Source organism: Podospora bellae-mahoneyi, chromosome 3 (assembly GCF_035222275.1).
Source record: "Podospora bellae-mahoneyi strain CBS 112042 chromosome 3, whole genome shotgun sequence".
NCBI classification, from domain to species: Eukaryota; Fungi; Ascomycota; class Sordariomycetes; order Sordariales; family Podosporaceae; genus Podospora; species Podospora bellae-mahoneyi.
Genome location: NC_085882.1, coordinates 2,840,729 through 2,863,346, shown reverse-complemented (window position 1 = coordinate 2,863,346; position 22,618 = coordinate 2,840,729). Strand labels below are relative to the sequence as shown.

General features: G+C 51.5%; 5 protein-coding genes across 5 annotated transcripts; 4 read left to right on the top strand and 1 right to left on the bottom strand.

Annotated features, from left to right (window-relative positions):
• The first annotated feature begins 442 nt into the window (after positions 1 to 442).
• On the top strand, positions 443 to 5,604 carry HUL4 (putative E3 ubiquitin-protein ligase). The gene is made up of 2 exons (XM_062877973.1): positions 443 to 1,870; positions 1,920 to 5,604. Exons 1-2 carry the CDS (start codon positions 1,189 to 1,191, stop codon positions 4,922 to 4,924), a joined length of 3,687 nt encoding a protein of 1,228 aa, XP_062733796.1. The 5' UTR covers positions 443 to 1,188; the 3' UTR covers positions 4,925 to 5,604.
• Positions 5,605 to 7,309: 1,705 nt separating this feature from the next.
• QC761_308290 (uncharacterized protein) lies at positions 7,310 to 8,571 on the top strand (the record flags this gene model as incomplete). The annotated part of the gene is made up of 2 exons (XM_062877972.1): positions 7,310 to 7,353; positions 7,389 to 8,571. The coding sequence occupies 2 exons, from the start codon at positions 7,310 to 7,312 to the stop codon at positions 8,569 to 8,571; spliced, it is 1,227 nt and encodes a 408-aa protein (XP_062733795.1).
• A 933-nt stretch (positions 8,572 to 9,504) lies between these two features.
• On the top strand, positions 9,505 to 11,618 carry CCT3 (T-complex protein 1 subunit gamma; the record flags this gene model as incomplete). The annotated part of the gene is made up of 6 exons (XM_062877971.1): positions 9,505 to 9,529; positions 9,630 to 9,699; positions 9,801 to 10,009; positions 10,081 to 10,671; positions 10,733 to 11,370; positions 11,422 to 11,618. The coding sequence occupies 6 exons, from the start codon at positions 9,505 to 9,507 to the stop codon at positions 11,506 to 11,508; spliced, it is 1,620 nt and encodes a 539-aa protein (XP_062733794.1). The 3' UTR covers positions 11,509 to 11,618.
• A 53-nt stretch (positions 11,619 to 11,671) lies between these two features.
• QC761_308275 (uncharacterized protein) lies at positions 11,672 to 12,280 on the bottom strand (the record flags this gene model as incomplete). The annotated part of the gene is made up of 1 exon (XM_062877970.1): positions 11,672 to 12,280. The coding sequence occupies one exon, from the start codon at positions 12,278 to 12,280 to the stop codon at positions 11,672 to 11,674; it is 609 nt and encodes a 202-aa protein (XP_062733793.1).
• Positions 12,281 to 13,312: 1,032 nt separating this feature from the next.
• Positions 13,313 to 16,584, top strand: QC761_0056620 (uncharacterized protein). Its single transcript, XM_062872527.1, has 3 exons — positions 13,313 to 14,238; positions 14,338 to 14,793; positions 14,868 to 16,584. The coding sequence occupies exons 1-3, from the start codon at positions 14,184 to 14,186 to the stop codon at positions 16,268 to 16,270; spliced, it is 1,914 nt and encodes a 637-aa protein (XP_062733792.1). The 5' UTR covers positions 13,313 to 14,183; the 3' UTR covers positions 16,271 to 16,584.
• The last annotated feature ends 6,034 nt before the right edge of the window (positions 16,585 to 22,618 follow it).

Sequence of the window (22,618 nt, the reverse complement as noted above, 5' to 3'; positions counted from 1 at the left end):
AGTATAAACAATCCAGTAGTATCCTTTCCCCGTTTCACCTCAAACATGCAAGGCCAGGTTGCTCATGGTTGTGATGTTTTTCCTAAGCAGGCCTCATGACAAGCTGCGGTCTTCTCGATGAGATTGCTTTTGGTGCGTGGGCTTTGTGGGAACACGAACCTACGAGAACGGCATTTGAACATGAGGCGCCGAACCATGCAGAAGCTCGCAATGTTGCTCAATCCAGTGCACTCTGTTTCGACTGACCAGAAGTGAAGTTGAATTTGGTCTGACCTGTCGATCCACACGAGATGGACCAGCACGGCCCGAGCTTTCAGGTTCGGCTGGGATTAGTGTTGCAATGATGCTGTGGCTGTAAACATGTGGCTGGTGGAATGGACTGTGGCGGGGTGGGTGAACCGTAGTTTGAGCGCTGGCGCCAAATGGTCGGCGCAGGGGTTGACTCGTATTCATCAATGCCAACGGCCTTGGGTGTGAGCCTGTTGCAGATCCCCAGAGCCTCTCTGAAGCTGCTTTTTCTGGATGTTGGTGGATACGGTCGCTACTGTTGGACTGGTCAGTGGTAATACAGGCCCTTGGGTCGTTTCAGCGCAGTTCAAGCTGGGCTGTGATTGATTTGAATGCCAGAGCTGGCCGAGACCTCTCCTTCTCTCCTCTTCCAGCCCTCGTTCGTTTTGTCGCAACCTACCGAATGGCGCTTGTTCCTGTCGTGGGTGGCTTTCTTTCTACATACACCATCGTCATTGCCATCTCTCAACGACACGCGCTACCACGCAACGTAATCAGTGTTCCACCCTGCCGACTGCCGACCTCGATTCTCTTATTGTTGACTTTTGTGCTTTGGGAACGCAGAGTGACCTTGGCCCGGCAGTCTTGGACTTTTCATCTTGCTCTTGACCTTCATCGAAGCAAAGGAGGCAGGAGGCAACAAAACCATCGTGGCCTCCATCTCCCTTCCATTTTCAGTTGAATAACTGCAGTCACGCCACCCCCCGTGCCAGTGACGGTTTCTCCAACCCGCCTGATATTGCCCCTCAAAGGAAAGAGCCGGGGATTCTGTGGGGCTCTCAAAAAAGCAACAAGAGGTGAAGGCGCAACCTGCTATCTTGCTGATACTGTGACCTATTTGCTTTGGTTGTTTCTGCTGCCCAGGCTTGAAGTTGCTCAGCAGAAGGTCTCGCCGTCATCATGGCTCCCTGGCCCAACGAAGTGGGCTCTTCTGCCTTTCTGCGTCCACGCGACCCCGCAACGGCTTCGAATCAAGCTCGATCACCAGCGCATGCTCGTCAGCATCTTCAGCCCGGGTCTACAAGCGGTCATGGTAGCAGTAACCGCGAAAGGAGCCGATATCGAAGCGCTTCTCGAGTGCCCGAGTTAGAGGCCTGGGAGAACCTGCAGCAGTGCCAAATCGAGTCCAGCTCGTCCGATGAAGACTTACACCCTTCGCGCAACGCACAAAGACCCCGTCATACACGCTCCATGAGCCATCCATTCCCGTCACTCTTTTCAATCAAGAAGAAGAAATCGGGCCCCATGACCCGCCCCGAACACGAGTCCGATTCTGAGTCCGGTCTCGACGCCGGACCTCTGCCGAAGTTTCGAGGAAGACCCCCACCGAGCCGTGGTCACCGCAACGGCTCTTCGGGTGGCAGCAGGGATTACTCGACGGGCAATTGCATGACGTGCGGGTCGCTTGTACGATGGCCGAGGGACCTACATGTATTCAAGTGCACCATCTGCCTCACTATCAATGACTTGCAGCCGCTACCAAGGGACCGAGATCGTGGCCATGATCATAACCGGGAAAATAGACGGGATCATTCACGGGGCGCGGGCGCCTCACCTGACCGGCGGCCAACATTGTCGTCTGGTAAGGAGACCGTTTACATCTTTCCGTTGCTGTTGCTGACTTGCTGTAGACGGTACTATTTCTCTCGAACACACACAGTCGTTGATTTCTCAGTGTCTGTACGCGTTCTTGGCAACTGCCCTGAGAAACCCACAGCCCGAGGCTCTCAGTCCACCTCGCGAGCCATCCACAAATCCGTTCTTCAACAATTCAACTGAAGGAAACTTCAACTCGGGCAACTTCTCGGAGCCCTATCTCATGGTGCGGCCACCAAGCTCTGGGAGCCCTAGTCGTAGGGCCCAGCCGATACCCAGCAGGTCCCGCGATCCTAGTCAGCACCGCCGACAGCCTAGTTGGTCCAACACTGTCCCCAATACCATATCCGCTTCATACCCTGAGAAACGACCTGCTCTCCAGGAGGTTTTCCCACAGCAACCATCTCATCAGTATACACCTCAACCCCCAAGTCCAGGTGGTGAAGCCAGGAGAATATTTCGCCCACTTGAAGACTACATTGTCTCTTGCTTTACTTCGTTTCACTGTTTGAACTCGTCATTCACATCGTACCGAGGCCATCGGCATCGCCCTACAGTAGAGGATGTACGGAAACATTCAGTCGACCACATCGAACACCGCAGGGGATCGCAGCCAACTATCAACCCCCAGCCCATCGTTGACTTGGATGCGAAGCTATTACTCTTGGGCAACTTTGCGGAGAACGGTTCTTGGTGGACAGGTGGGCAGGAGGATGTTGTCCCTGGAAGGTCGAGCTCTAATAAAAGCCAAAACGGACAGTTCATAGTCAGCTCGCGGAGTCCTCGCTTGGAATGGGCGGATTTAGAAGAGTGGTATTCGGCTGTCACGGAGGCTGCTCGTTCATGGCCGGAGGTGTATTCGAGCTTGGTAGAAGAAGACCCAGACCTGGCTGCTCCACATGCCACGCTCATGGAGCTCGAGACCGAGATTCTCATTGGACAGGAGCACGCCCAACGGACTCTTCTCAAAGCCTGCGAGACGATGCTCAAAAGACCAGGAAGGCCCATTGTTAGCCCCGATGACCTGCGGTTCATCATGATCATTGCTGGAAATCCCTTGCTGCACGGAGACTATAAGCCCTACTCTGGGGAGTTTGAGCACCCTGGCAGCGCAGGTTCGACACAGAGCAACGACCCACTGCGAGGTTCTAGTCCCACCTCTGGGAGACATTCGGGTATTATCAAACGGATTGTGGGGCTGGTGTCGAATACTAATCCGGACTGCCAAAACCATTTAGTTGGGTGGTTTGCAAGATACCCGAAAAAGATGTTTGTGCAAACCAAGGACTTGGTGTCGAGCTTCTTGGCATATAGGCTCATTAGGCAAAATGAGAAGAAGTATGAGACCAAGGTTGACATCACGGATGGGTTGATTCCTAGCATGGGGGCTGGGAGGTCAGCGGCGAGTTTGCACGCTGCGCTTGGGCATGGAAGAGAGAGCGGTGGGGGGGCTAATGGGGGCCAGAATAATAACAATAACAGGGGGAAGAAGAAGGAAAAGCCAAAGAGGGTGGTCTATCAAGATGATTGGCAGATCAAGGCTGCGGCGAGGGTGTTGGGGTTGCTCTTTGCGGCGAACAATATGGATTATGCGAGAAGGGGTGGAAACATGTACGACGGTAACAGCGTCAACAATAACAACGGTGGTGATGGGGTGTATGCCAGGGGACAGATTGTCCCCACAAGCGACTTTTACACGACGCTGCTAGACGACTCGGATCTGGTGGGCGATTTTGAGGCGTGGGAGAAGAAGCAGGCGAGGTTCGCTTTTTGTCAGTATCCGTTTTTGTTGAGCATTGGGGCCAAGATTCAGATTTTGGAGCATGATGCTAGACGGCAGATGGAGAGTCGGGCAAGGGATGCGTTTTTTGATAGCATTCTCAGCCACAGGGTGGTGAGGCAGTTTTTGACACTGAATATTCGGCGGGATTGCCTTGTGGAGGACAGTCTGAAGGCTGTGAGTGAGGTTATTGGGGGCGGTGGGGAGGATATCAAGAAGGGGTTGAAGATTGTTTTCAAGGGGGAGGAAGGGGTTGATGCCGGTGGGTTGAGAAAGGAGTGGTTCCTGTTGTTGGTGAGAGAAGTGTTTGGGAGGGATCATGGGATGTTTCTCTATGATGAGGATTCGGGCTATTGCTATTTTAACCCGAACTCGCTGGAGCCATCGGAGCAATTCTTTTTGGTGGGAGTGGTGCTGGGGCTTGCGATTTACAACTCGACCATTTTGGATGTTGCGCTTCCGCCGTTTGCGTTTCGAAAGTTGTTGATGGCTGCTCCGCCGCCGCCGCTGGCTGGGCAGGTGGCTCATCAGCAGAGGCAGACGATGAATTATACGCTGGAAGATTTGGCTGAGTTTAGGCCTAGACTGGCGAGGGGGCTGAGGCAGTTGTTGGAGTATAGCGATGATGACCTCGAGGAGGTTTTCTGCCTGGACTTTGTGGTGGATGTGGAAAAGTATGGGGTCGTGGAGCGGGTGCCGCTCTGTCCCGGGGGTGAGAGAAGGCCGGTGACGAATACGAACAGGAGGGAGTATGTCGAGTTGTATGTCAGGTATCTTCTTGACGGGTCGGTAACGAGGCAGTTTGAGCCGTTCAAGCGGGGATTTTTCACGGTTTGCGGAGGTAATGCGTTGAGTTTGTTTAGGCCGGAGGAGATTGAGTTGTTGGTGAGGGGGTCGGATGAGGCGCTGGATATTGACTCTTTGAGGGCGGTGGCGCAGTATGAAGGGTGGGGGAAGGAGGTTGCGGATCCGGGGGAGGACGAGCCGGTGGTAAGGTGGTTTTGGAGCTCGTTTGAACGGGCGAGCCCCAAGGATCAGAGGAAATTGTTGAGTTTTATTACGGGGAGTGATAGGATACCTGCCACGGGAGCGGCGTCGCTGGTGGTGAAGATTTCGTGTTTGGGGGATGATATTGGGCGGTATCCGACTGCGAGGACGTGCTTTAATGCGCTGGGGCTGTGGAAGTATGGGACTAGGGAGAGGTTGGAGGGGATGCTTTGGGGGGCGGTGAATGGGAGTGAGGGGTTTGGGTTGAAGTGAAGCAGTTGGTTTTAGCAACAAGAAGGGGTGGTTTGTTTTGAAGTTTTTTTGGATTGTTGGAGCTCAGGGGTTATGGGGTTGTCGTTTTGGGGGTTATACCTAATGTTTGCGCTCGGTGCCATCACGCTGGGTATTATCAGGAAGAGCATTGAGATATAGATACAGCACTCGCCTTGGTTTGTTTTCAGAAGAGGCGAAAAAGAGTTGAATTAGAGATATCTTAGATCGAAAAACAAAGGCTGAAATATGTCTTGAATTCTGCATGTCTATGTTCTCCTTTGCCCTTGCATGAAGATATGTCCGGGTAGATGAACTAAAGCCCAAGCGCCTCAGGCTGCAGGTCTTGTAACATTTGGACTCGATCTGGATTAGGGGAGGACAAGACACTTTTTGTTATGCAGGTTGTCAGCACATAGGCAGAACTGCCTGTAGCTGATCTGAGTATTTGTAGGTCTCTTGTAGTGGAGGGGCAGCTGAGATGGTTACTGGTGAGGAGTCGAGGTCTAGAGGGGCTATTTTTACATTGCTAGCACACCATCAAGCAATACTGAGCTGATGAAGAAGAGGCTGCAATAGGTAGAGATGATTGAGTAGTCAGGAACGAAAACACTCAGCGAGGTTCATCCATGATTGAGGAGGAAAATGTAGGAGATCAGATGAGCAAAATCCCGAGAGACGATATTCCCCCGCCTTTTAGCGTACTTGATTACGAAGTTATAGTGGGGTTCAGTGTGTTGGGTCCTAGGCTTGGTTTTTTTTTACTATGACGTTTTGGATCGATGGGGCGGTTTGAATCGGTTGCTTTTCTAGAAACATTTTTTTTTAAGCTTGATGGTCATGATTTGAGGATGGAGAATGGGAACAAGTGAAGGGATCGTGATAAGAGAAGAGTCCCGGGGGGTTAATTCCCCGGTTGGAGCGGGCTGCAGGAAGGGCACTGAGTGAGATCCTATCTGCAGATGCAAAAGCAGAGAGCTTTCAGGCAACAAGGGTCCTGCAAAGGGTGCATGTTGGCGAGCCGATTTGCTGGAGGTAGGTGAGATGGAGGTGGATCAACCAACGGTGGGTGTCTTATCTCCACAAATTGGGATTTCATGGCCAACGGCGATGGCTTTGCCGCACGGTTGTTGTATTGTCGAAATGGGTTGATGGTGATGAAGTTGGGGAGGGAGCTCAGACAGGCCGAGCAGAGGTCGAGAGGCGATCGACAACGTGATCTTCTGGCAATGTCACGTAGCAGGCCGGGAACGTTGTGGGTTGGCATGTGCAGCACAAAAGACGAGGCTGAGCTCAGCTGTAATACGGGGTTTCTGGAAATAGATTGGCTTGGGGACAAAGAATGAAAGAAAAAAAGGTTGGACGATCGAACAGTTGCAAAAGCCAGCTGGGAGCTTGAGTGCTCAGAGCTGTCATCCCATGCAACGGCGGACTTTTCGGCCCCACAGCCAGATCCCAGGAACTGAAAATTGCCCCAGGAACGACCCGGCGGGAAAAGCATGAGGCACAGGCCTGGTCACCTGATGAAAAGCTTCGAGCGATACAGAAGAAGTTTGTTAGACTAGGTTCGTCCGATGTTTATTTGGTGAGGATGTTTACAAAAACAAAATCAAGAAACGAGAATTGCTTCAAAATCGCCGTCGGTTCAAACAGGCCGACAATCCCTCCTCGACCTGGCCATCGCCCCCGTCTCGGGTGTCACAGTCCCGTCGTCTTACGTACCGCTTCGCCCAATCTGGCAGCCGCGGTACATGTTGCACTGCCGCATGAACTGTGCCTGCGCCTAGTCCAAGCCTGGCAACTGGGAATAACAGCCCTGAAGCCGCACCTAATCTCTCGTGCCATCCCCCCGAAGGTCTGACCTTCCATCGCTCCCCCATCTCGTCTTTTCCTCGTTCGACCCGTGACGGCGCGCGATTTCGTCAACCGTCGTTCCAGTTCACTTTTTGTTGTTTTCATTCCGACTCATTGCTCGACAGCTTCAATTACTCTTCGGCACCCGCCATCCCGGGCCCCGCAGAGCTCGTCAACCGCTGAGGTTCAGCCGCCAAGCGACTGGCCTCTTTTGTCGGCGCACACGGCATCGTCTGCTCAGCCATTCATTTGGTCTCGCAGTCGACCATCTCAAACACCTCCTTTGGTCCATCGCATCGAAGCGCTCGTTCGTTCGCAACTGCCGCACAATTGACATCGTCATCTGTCGCGTGCCGCTGACATTTGCATCTGCACTCTCGCCGCAACCCAGAGGTTTGTAGCCCCCGATCCAGTCCGACACGCACCGCCTGTTTCTCGTTGATGCTGCTCACTGCAGCCGCGGCGCGACTGTCTTTTCAACCTCCACCACTTCCGTCCACACAGTTTCTTAATAGGTGCACGGCGTCTTCCACGATGTTCCTGCTGTGTTCTCCCGCCATGCGTCGCAACCTGCCACGGTAGGATCTCATGCTAATATGGCAGTTCCATACAGAAACCTACCGCGATTGAAGCGACGATTCTTCGTGATGTCTACCAACTCGACTGGCGCGCCGGACACCTCCGCAGACCCTCCACCGTCTGACACCAACCCACCCGCTCCTCCGCCATCGACTAGCAACACACCGACTCCTACACCAACTCCAACCCCCACTCCTCCTCCCCCTCCTCCCACTACCACTCCCACCCCTCCTCCTCCTTCGACATCATCAACTCCTAGGCCTGATCCTCCATCCACCAGTTCCACCCCACAACAACCAGAGCCTTCTCCGGAGCCTTCATCCAGCAACCCCCCAGACCCTGAACCAGACACCAGCACAGAGGTTGTTACGCAAACCATCACCACTAGAAGACCGACGGATGGCGTACCAGATCCTGCGCAGACCTCATCGTCTTCTTCAACTGGACTTCCCGGGGTTGGCGCTGGCAATGACGCCAACCCTGAGGCCTCGGCCGGAAAATTGAATAACAGTGGGAAAATTGCTATCGCTGTGGTGGTCCCTATTGTTGCCGTTGCTCTTTTGGTTGTGGCTGGCATTTTCTTGTGGAGGAAGAGGAAGCAGCGCAAGGATGCCGAGGAGCAGAGACGCAAGGAGGTCGAAGATTATGGATACAACCCTAACGCCGACCCAACAATTCCAGCCGTCGCTGCCGCTTATGATGGGCGAGATGATGAGTCCTCCGCTGGCTACAGAGGCTGGGGCTCCACCACGATTGCCGGTTCGACTGCGAGGAAAACATCGACAACCATGTCTGGAGGGGCCCCTTATTCGGATGCCGCTTCACCTACCCGTGCTACTGTCTCCGACACACGATCTGGTGAGCCCTTGATGCATGAAGTGCCTGCTTCACCGGAGGGCGAGATTCTTGGAGTAATGGGTCCTTCTGCTGCGAACAACCGTGGTGACGTGCACCGCGGGCCTTCCAATGCTTCCTCTTCGTATAGTGCTGCTGCGAGGTCTGATGGCTCTGGCGAAGGCCCAATAGGTATGGCGTACAGCGGACCCAATCAGTACTACGATCAGTACGGCAGTGGAAACCCATACTCAGACCAGCCCCCCAGCCAGCCAGGAGGCGGCTCACCAATCATCCGGGATGTGACGGCTCGGAGGAACACTCGCATCGAGAACCCAGCACACTACCCGCAACAGACAGCTGGAATCTCGCAAAATTTCTAGTCTCTTTTTGAGTTCAGCGACGGAAGCAGGCTCTTTTTGCAACAGGATGTTACTGCGCGCAAACAAGACCTCTGTTTTTGTTTCCTTCAGTATACGCTTTTTGTGCTGTATAGCACCGTCACTTTTGACAGTTTTTTGTTTTCTGTATCAATTTTTTCGTCGATTTTGGGGAGTTTATGGTCTGGCCAGACAATAGCATTTACTAACATCTAATTCTCTGGGTCGACAAAGAGCACACTTTGCGAACCTTGCCACCGTGCTTCTTTCCTTTGTACGTATTTGTATTCCATTACATTTACAAACAGTTGGTGGATATGGTGAAGTTGTTTGGTGATTGAGAAAGGGGTTATCGTGTTGGCATTTTGAACATTGAAGAGACGCAGAGAGGGAAAGGGAGGGGGGAAATGGAAGGTTATCAGGGATGGAAAGAAGGAACGGGCAGTGAGGTGGACGACTTTGATGGACATGTATAAAAGAAGCAGGCCGAGTTGATATTATGGATGTGTACATAGGGTCTATGTACACCCCTTCGCCATGATAATACGAAGTGTATTTGATTGTTATCATTAAGTCGTTTAGGACGTTGAATTATACTACGTCTTGGGGCCGTTGATATCCAGGCGGAAGGGAAGTTGTGTTGATCCGGGCGTTGCCCCACCTCGGGCGTTGAGAGCGGGAGCTTTGGTGGATCCCGGGCTTCTGAACTTTTCGGGACCATCCCACCTCCAGCGCCTCAGGAGCTGCCTAGCGACGACAAGGAAAACAGTGAACCCACGCTGGATCCTCGCTGTGTAATTTCGAACCCGCCCTTTTCCAGCGACCACCACGCCTTGTCCCTTTTCGTTGACCACCTTCTTTCTCCCCCCGACCACGACTCGTTTTAATACCCCTTTTTAAAACAATACAACAGGCGGAAAGCCAACGACAGGCAAGATGCAGGCTCCTGTCTTGGTGATGAGTATGGATCCCTCCTCTATGGAAGCTTCCCCGCCTCCTATATACTTTGGGTCCCCTTTACCGCGACTTGCTCATAGCTGACCATTATGGTATGAACATAGACACCAATGCCGGTGCTGAGAGGCAGACCGGTCGCAAGGCTCAGTTGTCGAACATCGCTGCTGCCAAAACGTATGTTACTACTACCCCGCCGTCCTGGTTGCTTGACCGCCCCGAGTCGATGTTGTCGTCGTCGTCGTTTGAAGTACATGAAACTTACCTGGGGGATACAGTGTTGCTGATATTATCCGATCATGCCTGGGCCCCAAGGCCATGTTGAAGATGCTGCTCGACCCCATGGGCGGCATCGTCCTCACCAACGACGGCCACGCCATCCTCCGCGAGATCGAGGTGTCGCACCCCGCGGCCAAGAGCATGATCGAGCTCAGCCGGACGCAGGATGAGGAGGTTGGTGATGGTACTACTACTGTTATTATCCTGGGTGGGTTACAAATCAACACTGATGGGCATGTTGGGCATGGAAGCTGACCAGGGGCTAACACTTTGTCACAGCCGGTGAGATCCTCGCGCAGGCCCTCCCCCAACTCGAGCGCAACATCCACCCAGTCAACATCATCGCGGCCTTCAAGCGGGCTCTTAAGGACGCGCTGGAAATCATCGAGGAGATCTCCCTTCCCATCGACATCAACGACGACAAGGAGATGTACAAGCTTATTTCTTCGTCCATCGGCACAAAGTTTGTCTCGAGATGGTCGGAGCTCATGTGCAGCCTTGCCTTGAACGCTGTCAGGACAGTCACCTGGGAGGTTGGCAATGGCAAGCGCGAGGTCGATATCAAGCGGTATGCGCGTGTTGAGAAGGTGCCTGGTGGTGAGATTGAGGACAGTCGGGTGCTGGATGGTGTGATGCTCAACAAGGATATTACTCATCCCAAGATGCGCCGCAAGATTGAGAACCCGAGGATTATTCTGTTGGATTGTCCTTTGGAGTATAAGAAGGGAGAGTCGCAGACTAATATCGAGGTGACGAAGGAGGAGGACTGGAACAGGATTTTAGAGATTGAGGAGGAGCAGGTCAAGAGCATGTGTGAGCATATCTTGGCGCTGAACCCAGATTTGGTTATCACTGAGAAGGGTGTTTCTGGTAAGTTTGTTTGCAAACATTCAGGGGTATAGGGGGCATAAGACTGATGATGGTGTATTAGATCTCGCTCAGCACTACCTCATGAAGGCCAACGTCACAGCCCTCCGCCGCGTGCGCAAGACAGACAACAACCGGATAGCGAGAGCCACTGGTGCCACCATCGTCAACAGAGTGGAAGACCTCCAGGAGTCTGACGTCGGCACCCAGTGCGGTCTGTTCGAGATTGAGAAGATTGGCGACGAGTATTTCACCTTCCTCACAAAGTGCAAGTCACCAAAGGCCTGCACTGTCCTCCTCAGAGGTCCCTCTAAGGATGTTCTCAACGAGATCGAGCGCAACCTCCAGGACGCCATGGGCGTGGCGCGCAACGTCATGTTCCACCCCAGATTATCCCCTGGCGGTGGTGCTACCGAGATGGCGGTCTCTGTCAGGTTACAGCAGCTCGCCAAGAGCATTGAGGGTGTCCAGCAGTGGCCTTACAAGGCTGTTGCCGAGGCGCTTGAGGTCATCCCCCGGACGCTTATCCAGAACGCGGGCAAGTCCCCTGTCAGGGTGCTGACCGATCTCCGGGCTAAGCACGCCGAGGGCAAGAGCTCGTGGGGCGTGAATGGTGATACTGGTTCGCTGGTGGACATGAAGGAGTATGGTGTTTGGGAGCCGGAGGCTATCAAGGTGCAGAGCATGAAGACTGCTATCGAGGTATGGTTTTTGATTCTGCCTACGGTATTACAGTATACTAACATAACGTAGGCCGCCTGCCTCTTGCTCAGAGTAGATGACATTTGCAGCGCGAAGAAGCTGCAACCGGGTGTCGGCATTAGCGGTGGTGATGATTAAATGTACAGATGACGAAGGAGGGTAGACCCGCCGGTAGATAAAGCATGGCATAGATGGATGGATGGGTGGGAAGTAGTGAACAAATAAAATGCTGGAATGCAGATACCCTTTCCTCTGATACTCTACCGATTGCTGATGCTGCGTGTGTGAAGCTGGTTGTCGTTCAATCATCATCGCAGATGACCAACCCCACCCCTTGGGCGACTGGGACAGCGGGTGGTTGTGGTGTTGTCGACTCCTTTGCATCCCCCTTCTCTGTCCCATTTCCAGCCACTTTATCACCATCGTCACCTTTCTTATCCCCCACCTTCCCACTCGCGGTAGTAGTTGGCTGCGGCGTCCCCCCTTTATTCCCACCTCCCTTCCCCTTATTCTGCTTCTTCTTATTCCTCTTCTCCCTGTTCTTCCGCGTCTTTTCCTCGTCCTTTCTTATCCTCTCTAGTCGTTCCTCCTCAAACTCGCGCTGGGCCTTTTCAGCGGCGGTTTCCTCTTCCATTTGCCGGAGTCGTTCATATTCGCGGCGGCGGGCGGCTTTGTAGACGTGAAACTCGCCCGATCCGGCGCCGGCGGAGGAGCCTTGGACGTTGGTTACTATTTCTGGGGGCGGGGGGAGGTGTTTCTTTTGGGGTCCGGTGGGGACGGGGATGGGCTTGTCGGGGTTTGCGAAGAGGGATGAGAGGGTTGCTGCTTGGAGGGAGGTGGGGGAGAGGTTGTGTTTGGTTTTGGCGGAGGTGGTTGTTTTGAGGCGTTTGGCTGGGGGGGCGTCGGCCATTTTGGGAGTTGGTTGAGGTGAGCTGAGGTGAGCTGAGGTTGAGGATTGGGAGGGTTGATGGTGGTGGAGTGATGTAATCGCAAGGCTGGATCCAGTAGCTAGTTGCCGACAAGGATGGTGGTGATGGCTGTTTACTACAAAAGCCGGAATTGTAATGTGAACGTGGTAGCGACTGTGAGTCGATTTGGTGGGTCCCTCGCGACAGATGGTGGTGATGCTGATGATGCGATTTCTTGGAGTTGAAGCTTTGCAGCTGGATGGTGCACTTGGTTTGGCTTGGCACACCGGACGCGACCGCGGCGCAACCAGGGAAAAAAATTGAGAGCCTGGGCCACCACCTTGGCTGTGCCAAGAAAAGAGTCACTTTGGTGGTGGGGCTTCAGCCTCGTGGTGCCTGACACAATGAAGATCTAAGATTCCGGGACCTACGGGACCTACCACGGGAGCAAACGGAACGAAATGGCCATGACACGCACCGCACGTTTTGCGTGATGATATCCGGGTGTGAGCAAATGTTACGGCCAAGAGAGAGTCCCATTGATTGGTCTTCTGGTCAGTGATCAAGCATGTGTTTAGACAAGTGGTTGAAAATGGGAAGCTGTCTCAAATTTCGATCACGATATCTTGGCAGCCCCAAGAGAAATGGCGGGGTTTAGCGACCCACGATCCAGTCAGGATTGCATTGACGACTTTTTTTTTGATTTTTTTAGTAGGGGGGCCCGGGGAACCGCAAACACGATCCAGAAGAAAGGGGCACGTGAACAACATTGTGGACTCCGTTTACCCCATATAATTGTCGATCTAGACTGAACTGGTGGCATGGAGAAATATCCAACGTGTCATGTGGTGATTTTGCATCATGAAAGAGGATACGAACATGTTGCTGGAAATGGAAGCATATTAGGTAAAAATGCAGGAAAACGTTGTCTGTTCCTGTTAGGCGCTTGGGGGACAAGAACTGGGCGCTTCAGGAACCGTCATCCAGAATGGTCAAGTGCCGGGGGCGGGGGCGGGGGGTGCGCGTCTGTACCACACATCTGCTGTTAGCAAGCCACGGGTGGCAGATGGGTAGATCTCTTCGGGAGGCGGTCTGATTCGATGGCGATCAGGCGGTCACCGGTTCGGCGGGTACTCTTTTGCTATCAGCTAGCAAAACTCGGCAGCCCTATGCTTTCAGGAGATGACACCAGAAGTGGCACGAAGGGACGGTGGAATCGTGCCATTTGCTTTGATAGAGGTATTGCACAATAGAAGAAAGCCCAAAGCTGAAGAATGGCAGAACCATGCAGACACGGGCACTGCCATCCATCATCAGGCGCGCGCAAGGAGAGGCAGACACGACAGCTTTGGGTGCTGTTCCATGGACCAAGCAGCCAACGAGATCCAGACACCTCCAGATGAAAAACTAGCGGGGTCATGCCCAACTTGAAGTCTGAGTTTGCTTGTGTCCACCGTTCCACCGTTCCACAGTTCCACTTGGAGCCTGCTAAAAACAACTGGGCAGTGGGCTTGGGATAGTGAGTAATTGGCAGGGGTCACTTGGTGACGAACCGCATTGGTAATACGAAATATCATCGAGCATCCATATTGCAAAAGACTGGGCAGCTAGGCTCTGTGCTGTAACTGAGAATCTCAAAGCTATTAAAACTTGGCCTGTTTCCATTTTTCCTTTTCCCTTCTGTTACTCCCGAAGATCCCCTTTGTCGGACAACCCCTAGCGCTTTATCCCCCACCTTGTTTGATAGGCCCTCCCCTTACCTACAAGGCAACTTGAAACGAACTGCCTATCACTAGACCACCAAGCGCCCAAGAAACACCTGCCCACTCCCCAATCCTGCTCAAACACCAACTGCAGCTATCTCCACGACCCAATTCACCCAGAGAAGAGAAGGAGAACACAATCATGGGGAAACCAAGACTTATCATCCTTATCAGACACGCCCAGTCGGAGGGCAACAGTACGTCACATGTCTCAGCCTCGCACTGCAGATTCCCATGTCGCAAAAAAGGAGGGGTACAAGAAGATCAGTGTGACTAACATGCCATTTCCGCAACAGAGAACCGCGACATCCACCAGACCATTCCCGATCACAGAGTCAAGCTCACGCAAGAAGGATGGCAACAAGCCTACGAAGCCGGTCGGAGACTCAAGGGCCTGCTGCGGCCCGACGACACTCTTCAGTTCTTCACCAGCCCCTACAGACGGACAAGAGAGACGACAGAAGGCATCCTCGCCACCTTGACGGACAACCAGCCAGAAGACAGCAACTTTAACAGGAACAGGATCAAGGTCTATGAGGAGCCAAGGCTGCGCGAACAAGATTTTGGCAACTTCCAGCCATGCAGCGCCGAGATGGAAAGGATGTGGCAGGAGCGTGCCGACTATGGTCACTTTTTCTACAGAATTCCAAACGGCGAGAGTGCGGCGGATGCCTACGATCGTGTCAGTGGTTTCAACGAGAGTTTGTGGAGACAGTTTGGGGATGACGACTTTCCCAGTGTCTGCGTATTAGGTATGTCTTTTCTTTCGTCCAGGAACGAGCCAATTTTCCAAAGAAATGGGGATGCTAATAATAACCCACAACAGTCACTCACGGTCTCATGTCTCGTGTCTTCCTCATGAAGTGGTACCATTTCAGTGTCGAGTACTTTGAGGATCTCCGCAACGTGAACCACTGCGAGTTCCTCACCATGAGGCAGGACATGAACACGGGCAAATACATCCTAGAAAACAAGCTACGGACATGGTCCGATCTCAAAAAACAAAACGCGTTGGAAGCGGTGGCCAGAGAAAAGGAAGCCGAGGTAAAGGACAAGGAGAAGGCGGAGACCGGAAAGGAGAATGGAAAGAGTAAAGACAGTTCGAAACTTGCTCGCACCGGCTCAGTGGTTGAGATTCGACGTCGCTGGGGAGGCTGTCCCAACGGCTGCAACCACGACAAGAATTTCAAGATCCGCCAGACGCTGGCTGACTTGGTCAAGAATGACCATATCATCTCTAACCAGGCTGTCGGCCTGGCTGGAAGTGAAAACAGCAGCGGTAGCAACAGCAACAGCAACACGAGCGGGAGCAACGTGACAGCCGTCAAGAACGGCACCGCCTCTCCCCTCGATGCTGCTGCCGCTCTTGCTCCCCCTGCTGAAACGAATAACTCTACTTCTTCCACCTCCTCGACGACCAACAGCAACAACAACACGACAACCTCTTCGACCTTAGGCCTCACCAACCCTTCCTTCAACGGCACGGCCAATAGCACAACACTAGTGAGTCGACGGCCGGCAGGCAAAAAGATTTTCTGGTCTCAGTCATCAACCACGCTTTGCGCAGACGGCAGCCCTAACCCCTCCTTTGACATCTCTATCACGGGTCCCAAAATCGACATCAGCAAGGCCCGAGATGAGGTGGTTTCTAGTCCAGACGGTACGCCGTCTTTTATCTCTGTCGACGACCGATTACGTGGCCAGCTCAAGAGTCCCAGCCTACCGCCCCATCTCAGCAACAACAACAGCAACAGCAGCAGCAACCATCAAACTTCTGCCCATGGGGGCGCGGTACAGCAACTCCATGTCGGAAGGGACTTTGGCGGGACGTACAGCGGGCATAACAGCGTCGCCAGCGGGGATGACGCTGACTCGTCAGAGGACGAGCGTCACAGACATACTCACCACCACTCACATACACATGATTATCTCAAGCCTGCTTCTCATCGTGCTGTCTTTCTCACTGGGCCTGGCAGCAAGAGAGATAACAGCCGGATGGGAAGGGGTATGAGGGCTAACAGGTTGGGAGACTGCCACAGTGATGCTGGGCATAGCAGTGATGGAGAGCACGAGGCAGATGGGGAGCATGAGACGCCAGATGAGGATGAGGATGAGAGTGGGAGCAACGCTGATGGGTTGGAGTTGGCGAGGACGTTAACGGAGAAGGCGGATGAGGCATTGATGAGAGCTGAGATGGAGGATAAGAGTATACAGGGGAGTGTTTACTGATATTTTGGACTGTCGTTTTTTGGTTTCTCTTTGTTTTAAATAGCCGGCGAGCGTTTGTCACTCTTCTTTCTAGGTGTGGATGTATTTTTGCTTATTATGGGGCATATGGGATTGGGAAAAGTGGGGCACCAAAAAAGAATGGACTTGGGCATATAGCACGCACACGCACACACGTGGAAGACTTTTGTTTTGTATTGGAGAGGATATCTGTTCTTTATGGGGGTATGTAATAAGACTGAGTATGGAGGAATGATACCTTTCTGTTTTTGGGTGGTTCAAGTTGAGCATTTCGTTGGGTTGTATCATGGGTAGTTAGATCTCTTATGTTGAGTGTTCTTGAATTGATACCTATTTGTGTTGACCACCCATAATACCAACTGGATTGAACTTCAATGTCAAGTACGCTGTGGATGGAAAAGTAGAGACTCAAAAGTAGAGACTGAAATATAATATCAAGGCTTATAAAGAGAGTTAGCACACCTCTTTGAAGGCCTTTGGACTATCTTTTTGAAACAACGCGATTACAAGTAAAGGCCTATAGTACATCCCAACGTCTGTTAACTATTTTTAGAGGCTTAACGATGCCCGCTGCGCACATCCATACCCGAGGCAAACTCCATGACCATGACTCCCTTCCGTTTCGTGGAAATGACCAGAGTATGTGCCGCCCCCTTCCAACTGAAAGCATGATCAGGACGATAGTCCGGCTGGCAGCCACAGCGATCTCTCTTCATCTTTGATAACCCACCTGCCATCCTGCGACGCATTATACCCATCCTCACGAAGCCGGTAATTAACCCCAGGGTCGAGTCTGTAGCCGGTAGGGACTCTAAAACAAGACACAGACGATCCAGGCCCACATTGAAACACCCGCCTTCTTCGTTGTATGTGACAGAGCGTAACCCTACATACTGAGGATTCCAGGAGCAAGTAGGGAATGGAAAGGCAGACCAAGCATTGACGTCTTCAAACATATCTTTCCCAGCACGGTCGTACTTCTCTCGAATATAAGAGATGAGCGAGGGTTTCTGTTCGATCAATAGATAGATCAAGCCCCGTAAGACTGAAGTCGTGCCGCTGATGCGAGAATCTGTTGCTTGGCACAGAAAATACGCCAGGCAGGTGCCTTTACCATTTCCAGTATTCAGTCCTGAGAGCTCATTGATCATTCCGCAGAGAAGCATGGTCTTCCCTTTTCCCCGGATTGCCTTTGATCCAGAAGACTCGCCTGCCTGGGTGAGTCCCCCATTGCTGAAACTGTTGGTTACCTACAATCCAAACATAGGATTCGATGAGAAGTCCTCCTTTGGTTTTCTCCATGCGATCTTTGTCATCCCGAGGATCAGTAGACCGAAGATTTCTCAGGAATTGGTTTTCTTCGTCCGTTACTCAATTCACGACTGGTTATTCAAGCCGCAGCGACATTTGCAGGGCTGTATATTTCCTGGACGACTTGTATATGTCTGTTTCGGTATCGACCACGAGCTTCATCTTGTGCTCCCAATCATCAATTTCGAGAATATCTCCTAAGAAGGCAAGACCCCGATGACGGTAACAGGAACAGACGAATGTGATCTGATAAGACAGTAGAGCTTCATAGAGTTCAACAATTTGGATGCCAAATTGTCGTCTCATTTGTGAGAGCTCCCCTTATCACTTGGGCTGTCCTGCAACAGAGGGTGAGTCAGTCCCCGGTACCAATCCATCATCGTTCTGATGCGGTTTATCCCTTAGCGACTGGATCTGGTGCTCTTAATAGGGTTGAATAGCATCTGATAAGGTCAGCAGATGACATGTCAATGCTCCTGGGTGAAAATATCTCCAAGGCGATACAAGTGGCAGCCCACGGCACAGAAACTTGGGGTAGGCCCTGAAGCGCCAGACTGAAGGCACTCTTCGCAGTCGAGATGGCATCTGCGACTGTGTCCACCTGTTGAACGCCTTTGCTCCAGCCTCCTTCGCAGTCCTTTCTTTCTTTAATAGGTAATTACGCTACTTCAAGCCACTTCCTCTCAGTTAATCAAGCTCAAGCCCTCTAGGGTTTGACCCATCTGTTTAGAGCTTTTTTTCTCCCCCGGAAAATGTTTGTACAGTAATCTGTGTCCTAGGTATTCACTATTTAGTTTTTTTGTGAGCATCTATTACCGGTTTCGTTACTCGATTTTTATTTAGTTTTAAAATGGAGCGCGCCATCCCCCAGCACCCAAACGTCGACGAAGAGACAATTGTCTCAACAGCATTCAGCACATATTTATCAGCGGCGTTTGAGGACCCGGTGAAGGCATTGGAGCTATACGACATATGTAGTCAGGCACTCAGCAGATATGTGCAAATTTCACGATAGGATGATACCAAACGTGTCCTTGAAGCATTCATCATACACCTGCCGGTTGCCGGGCGAATCACGCTAATGCGGGAGAATGAGGAGAATTCTGCCAATGCACGAAAACTCAGGCAGCTGAGAAATTTCTTAGTCGACGCCCTTCTGAAACCTGCTCGAAACGTTGGGCTTCAAAGCCTAACTATCTCTCCAGGGCTAGCAGAAGAATTCGAAGACGACATCAACACAGCCATGATCAATATCGACCCGTCATCTCGAAATAAACAATCAGTCCTCAGAGAGAAATGCATGATACGGGATGGTTGTGTCATTACCAGGGCGGTAGACAACAACCATTTCTACACCAAGCTACCTGCAGACCAGCGTTTTCGAATTCGTGACTATTCAGAGTGCGCCCACATACTCCCATTGTTATTTAGGAATTTTGATATAAGTAAACCTCTCGAAGTAAGTCTGAACCCTCAATAAACACGGATCTGACTTTTTTTACAGGACGTAGACGTATGTGTTTGAAGTTATAGATATCAAGAGCAAGTTGCACTTAGGGGGTCACCCTTACCACAAAATAATTAAGACACTAAAGCAGGTTAACTGCTTTGAAGGATAGTCCATAGGCGTTTAAAAATAGTCTATAGGCCTTTAAAAACAATTTATGGGATTTAAGGATAGTTCATAGGCCTTTAAAGATAGTTTGAAGATCTGTTGATTTACTTCTAAGGTATAGTTCACAGTATATTATGGCGTCAACTTCCTGTGTCAATTATTCTATGGAGAGGGTGACTGTACCTAAGAAACAATCAACCCCTTAATCCGCTAGATAATGAAATAACAAACTAGTTATCTACATTTCTCTTTACTTCGGATAACAACTACCGGAATACGTCACAGCTTTAGGCCATGAAAAAACGTAATACATTTTGCATTTCGAAGAGCCACAGCTATGGGTACCTAGAAGAGCCCTACCTGTACCTTTGAAAAGCCATACCCATATCTAAAACAACGCAATATTAAGAACCCCTGTGGACATCCACGATGCATCCTGCTACGAGTCTCTCATCATGAGTTGCCATCCACTTTGCTTTCCATCGGCCCTGGTCATGAACCCTACAACAGCTGCCAAACGACCACCTCTTCGAGACTAACCCAGCCAAGTAGCTACACTCCAAGCATGCTCATGTCAGTTAGAAACAGCCAACCTACCTTACCCTGACTGACATGCTTCAACTACCCCTCCATCCATATCTGCCTCTTCTTACCTAGTTGAGTCTTCTCAACAGAAGAACCTCAACACCAACAACCAACCAAACCTGCATCACCACCATCACCCCCTTCCCTTCTCCATTTGTCCAATTCTTCACTCAATTGTCCAATAGCACCTACTAGCACTGCAAATTTTCAATGTCTCTGGGACAGACCCTCAACAACGTGGCACGCCTGAACCCCTCTCCCCTCAATTTCTGCCCAATCCAAACCGTCTTCTTGGGTCCCATTTCAGGGCGAAAAGACTACCTACCCACTACCAATCAAGTTCAACACAACGCAAAGACATAAACCCAGAACAAACAATACTGAGATTCACAGTGCTCACTAGAGGCCACTTCTCATATTTTGGGTGTTTGTTGCCACGAAAAAAATGCCGGCATCACAGTATAGGAGGTACTTCAGAGACCAAAACCTGACACTGCTGCAACCTGGTTGTATCTCTGCCTGGGACTAAGCCAATGTCTAACCTCTGCAAGCTTTCCTTACACCCAGGGTCTCCCAGACCCTCAAACCTGTGCTCGGCATCACGGCACACAAAACCCACCCTCCTCTTGAACAGCGTGCACCGCATCCATCTAAATCCCTCCCCTCTAGCGGCCCGAAGAGCACAGCTCACACATCATCAGACCAGCGTGTACTGTATCCATCCTCCCTCCCTAGCGGCCCGAGAAGACAACAGACATGCTCTACCTTGCCGAGATGCACAATGACCAATAACCAACTGCCAGAAACTCATCTATCCACTGACAAGCTGCCAGAAAATCAAACTGCAAGTCATTGACCCACCGGTCGCAACTAAGAAGCCCAGCCCTTCTGTGTTGTTGTCACTCTTTGACTTGTTACCTGCACTCATCACATCATCATCAGTCCGAGAGCGTTTAAAAGTGCGTAACTAAGCCCGCTCCCAATGAACCCACCAAACCCAATAGCAAGAGACAAAATGACAGAGTTTTCACTTTTACTCCCTTGCCTCTCTCTCTGTAAGCCTGTCTTTGTTGACACTCCTGTGTGTGTAACAACCAGTCTCCACAGAGGCGAAACCAACGGAAGGTGCTCGAAACTCCCGCTTCGTTCAAAGACAACAGTAACAGACCTCTCTGCGCTGTGCTCTTGGAGCATGAAGGGGAGTCTCTGTAACCGGCCAGCTAGTGGGTCAAGAAAGGGGGGGTGAAAATGAACAACAAACCAATGCCAAACAAACTCACTCCTCCCTCGAAAAATATTAACTTTTCCAAACAAACCCCTTTCGTGCATTATTTGCATCAACACACATTCCAGCTCAACAATGTCCACCAGTAAGCAACTAATCTCCCTGTCGGATACATTCATCCGCTTCAGTTCACTTCTGCCTTGCTTTGCCCCTCTTACCCGCTGTCTCTGTGTCTGTGTTTGGCTGGTAAGCCTCGCACTTGTCTTCTCACCACAGCCCCCCTCATCCTATACCCTGAGTAACAAACGGGTAAAGCCAACTTGAAAGCCTTTGTGTTCCCTATCTCCATTCTGTCCAATTGCTACACAGAGAAAAAAAACTTTTTGGTTCATCCAGTCGGAACTTGCCGGTTCGGGTCCGGCGCTCTCTCCGCCCTCTCCGCCCTCTTGTATGCCCCCAACTAGAAACAACCCCCTCAAAGCAAGCATGAAGCTGTTAAATTGGCTTCCCAATTTTTTATTCTCCTTCTCGTCCGAAACACAACAACGGCGGGGATTGCGGCAGTTGAGCTTACGGTACTGTACCACCGGACACTGGTCCACACATAGCCCACAACCAACCACAAAACGAAACATATGTCCTGCCTCTGGGAATGCCGGTGCCCAGGCAGCGGGAAGAAGGACAGGTAACAGAACCAGTCAGAAAAATCAGGCCAGAAGGAACCAGCAGGCGGGCAAGCAAGCGCCATGAATGGATCACCATCCACCCAAAGTGCACAGAGAATTCACGTTCTCTGAAGTGTACATTACCTCTCTCCCCCTCTGTGCGAGGCGACATGTACGAAAACAAAGACATACTTGCTGCACACGTCGGCAGTATGGGTATGTCGTTTGAGCCAGCAAAGAGAAAGAAAAAAAGAGTCAGGTACACAGGCACGCCCGTTGAGTTGTCTCGCTTGCCTAAGCTGCTGGGAAGGCATGTTCCCTGCTTTCCTTAGTCGTCACTTGAGACAAAGCTGAGATTAAGGGTTCAACATTCCTGCTCGCCTTAAACCTAGTCCTCAGGCAGGGCCAACCCCTTCAGAGTACCAAAACTCTCATCGTGAGTCGAGGAATGCATGTCCACGTATGTCATGCCCCTCCGGTAGAACTGAGCCACTAAGCTCTTTCCCTTCCCCTCCCTGTCGGCCGAACAGGAGTTGGTGATGGAGCAAAATAAGAGAAAAGTCAGGGATAGTATTGGACAATAGTAAACAAGGTGGTTGTTTCATCCTCAATGGAGGACACGGGTGACAAGGGAAGCAGCAACAACAACAACAAGCACCGTAGCGTACGTACCTATGTTATTGTGACCTCGTCCTTGTACCCAATCTTCTCAGCATCCCCGCCTCGGACTCAATGCTTTGTCCAACGCCCCGAAACTGCGTATCCTTTTTTTTTTTTTTTTTTGGTTTTTTTTGCATCTTTGTCAGCCCCCAGCACCTTCTTGCCTCGGGGCTGAGAGCACGAAGCAGACCGAGTGGCAGGCTTCTCCCCTTTCCAGACCAAGACATAATCAGAGACTCGGACACAAGATCGACTCAGTTACGGGACCC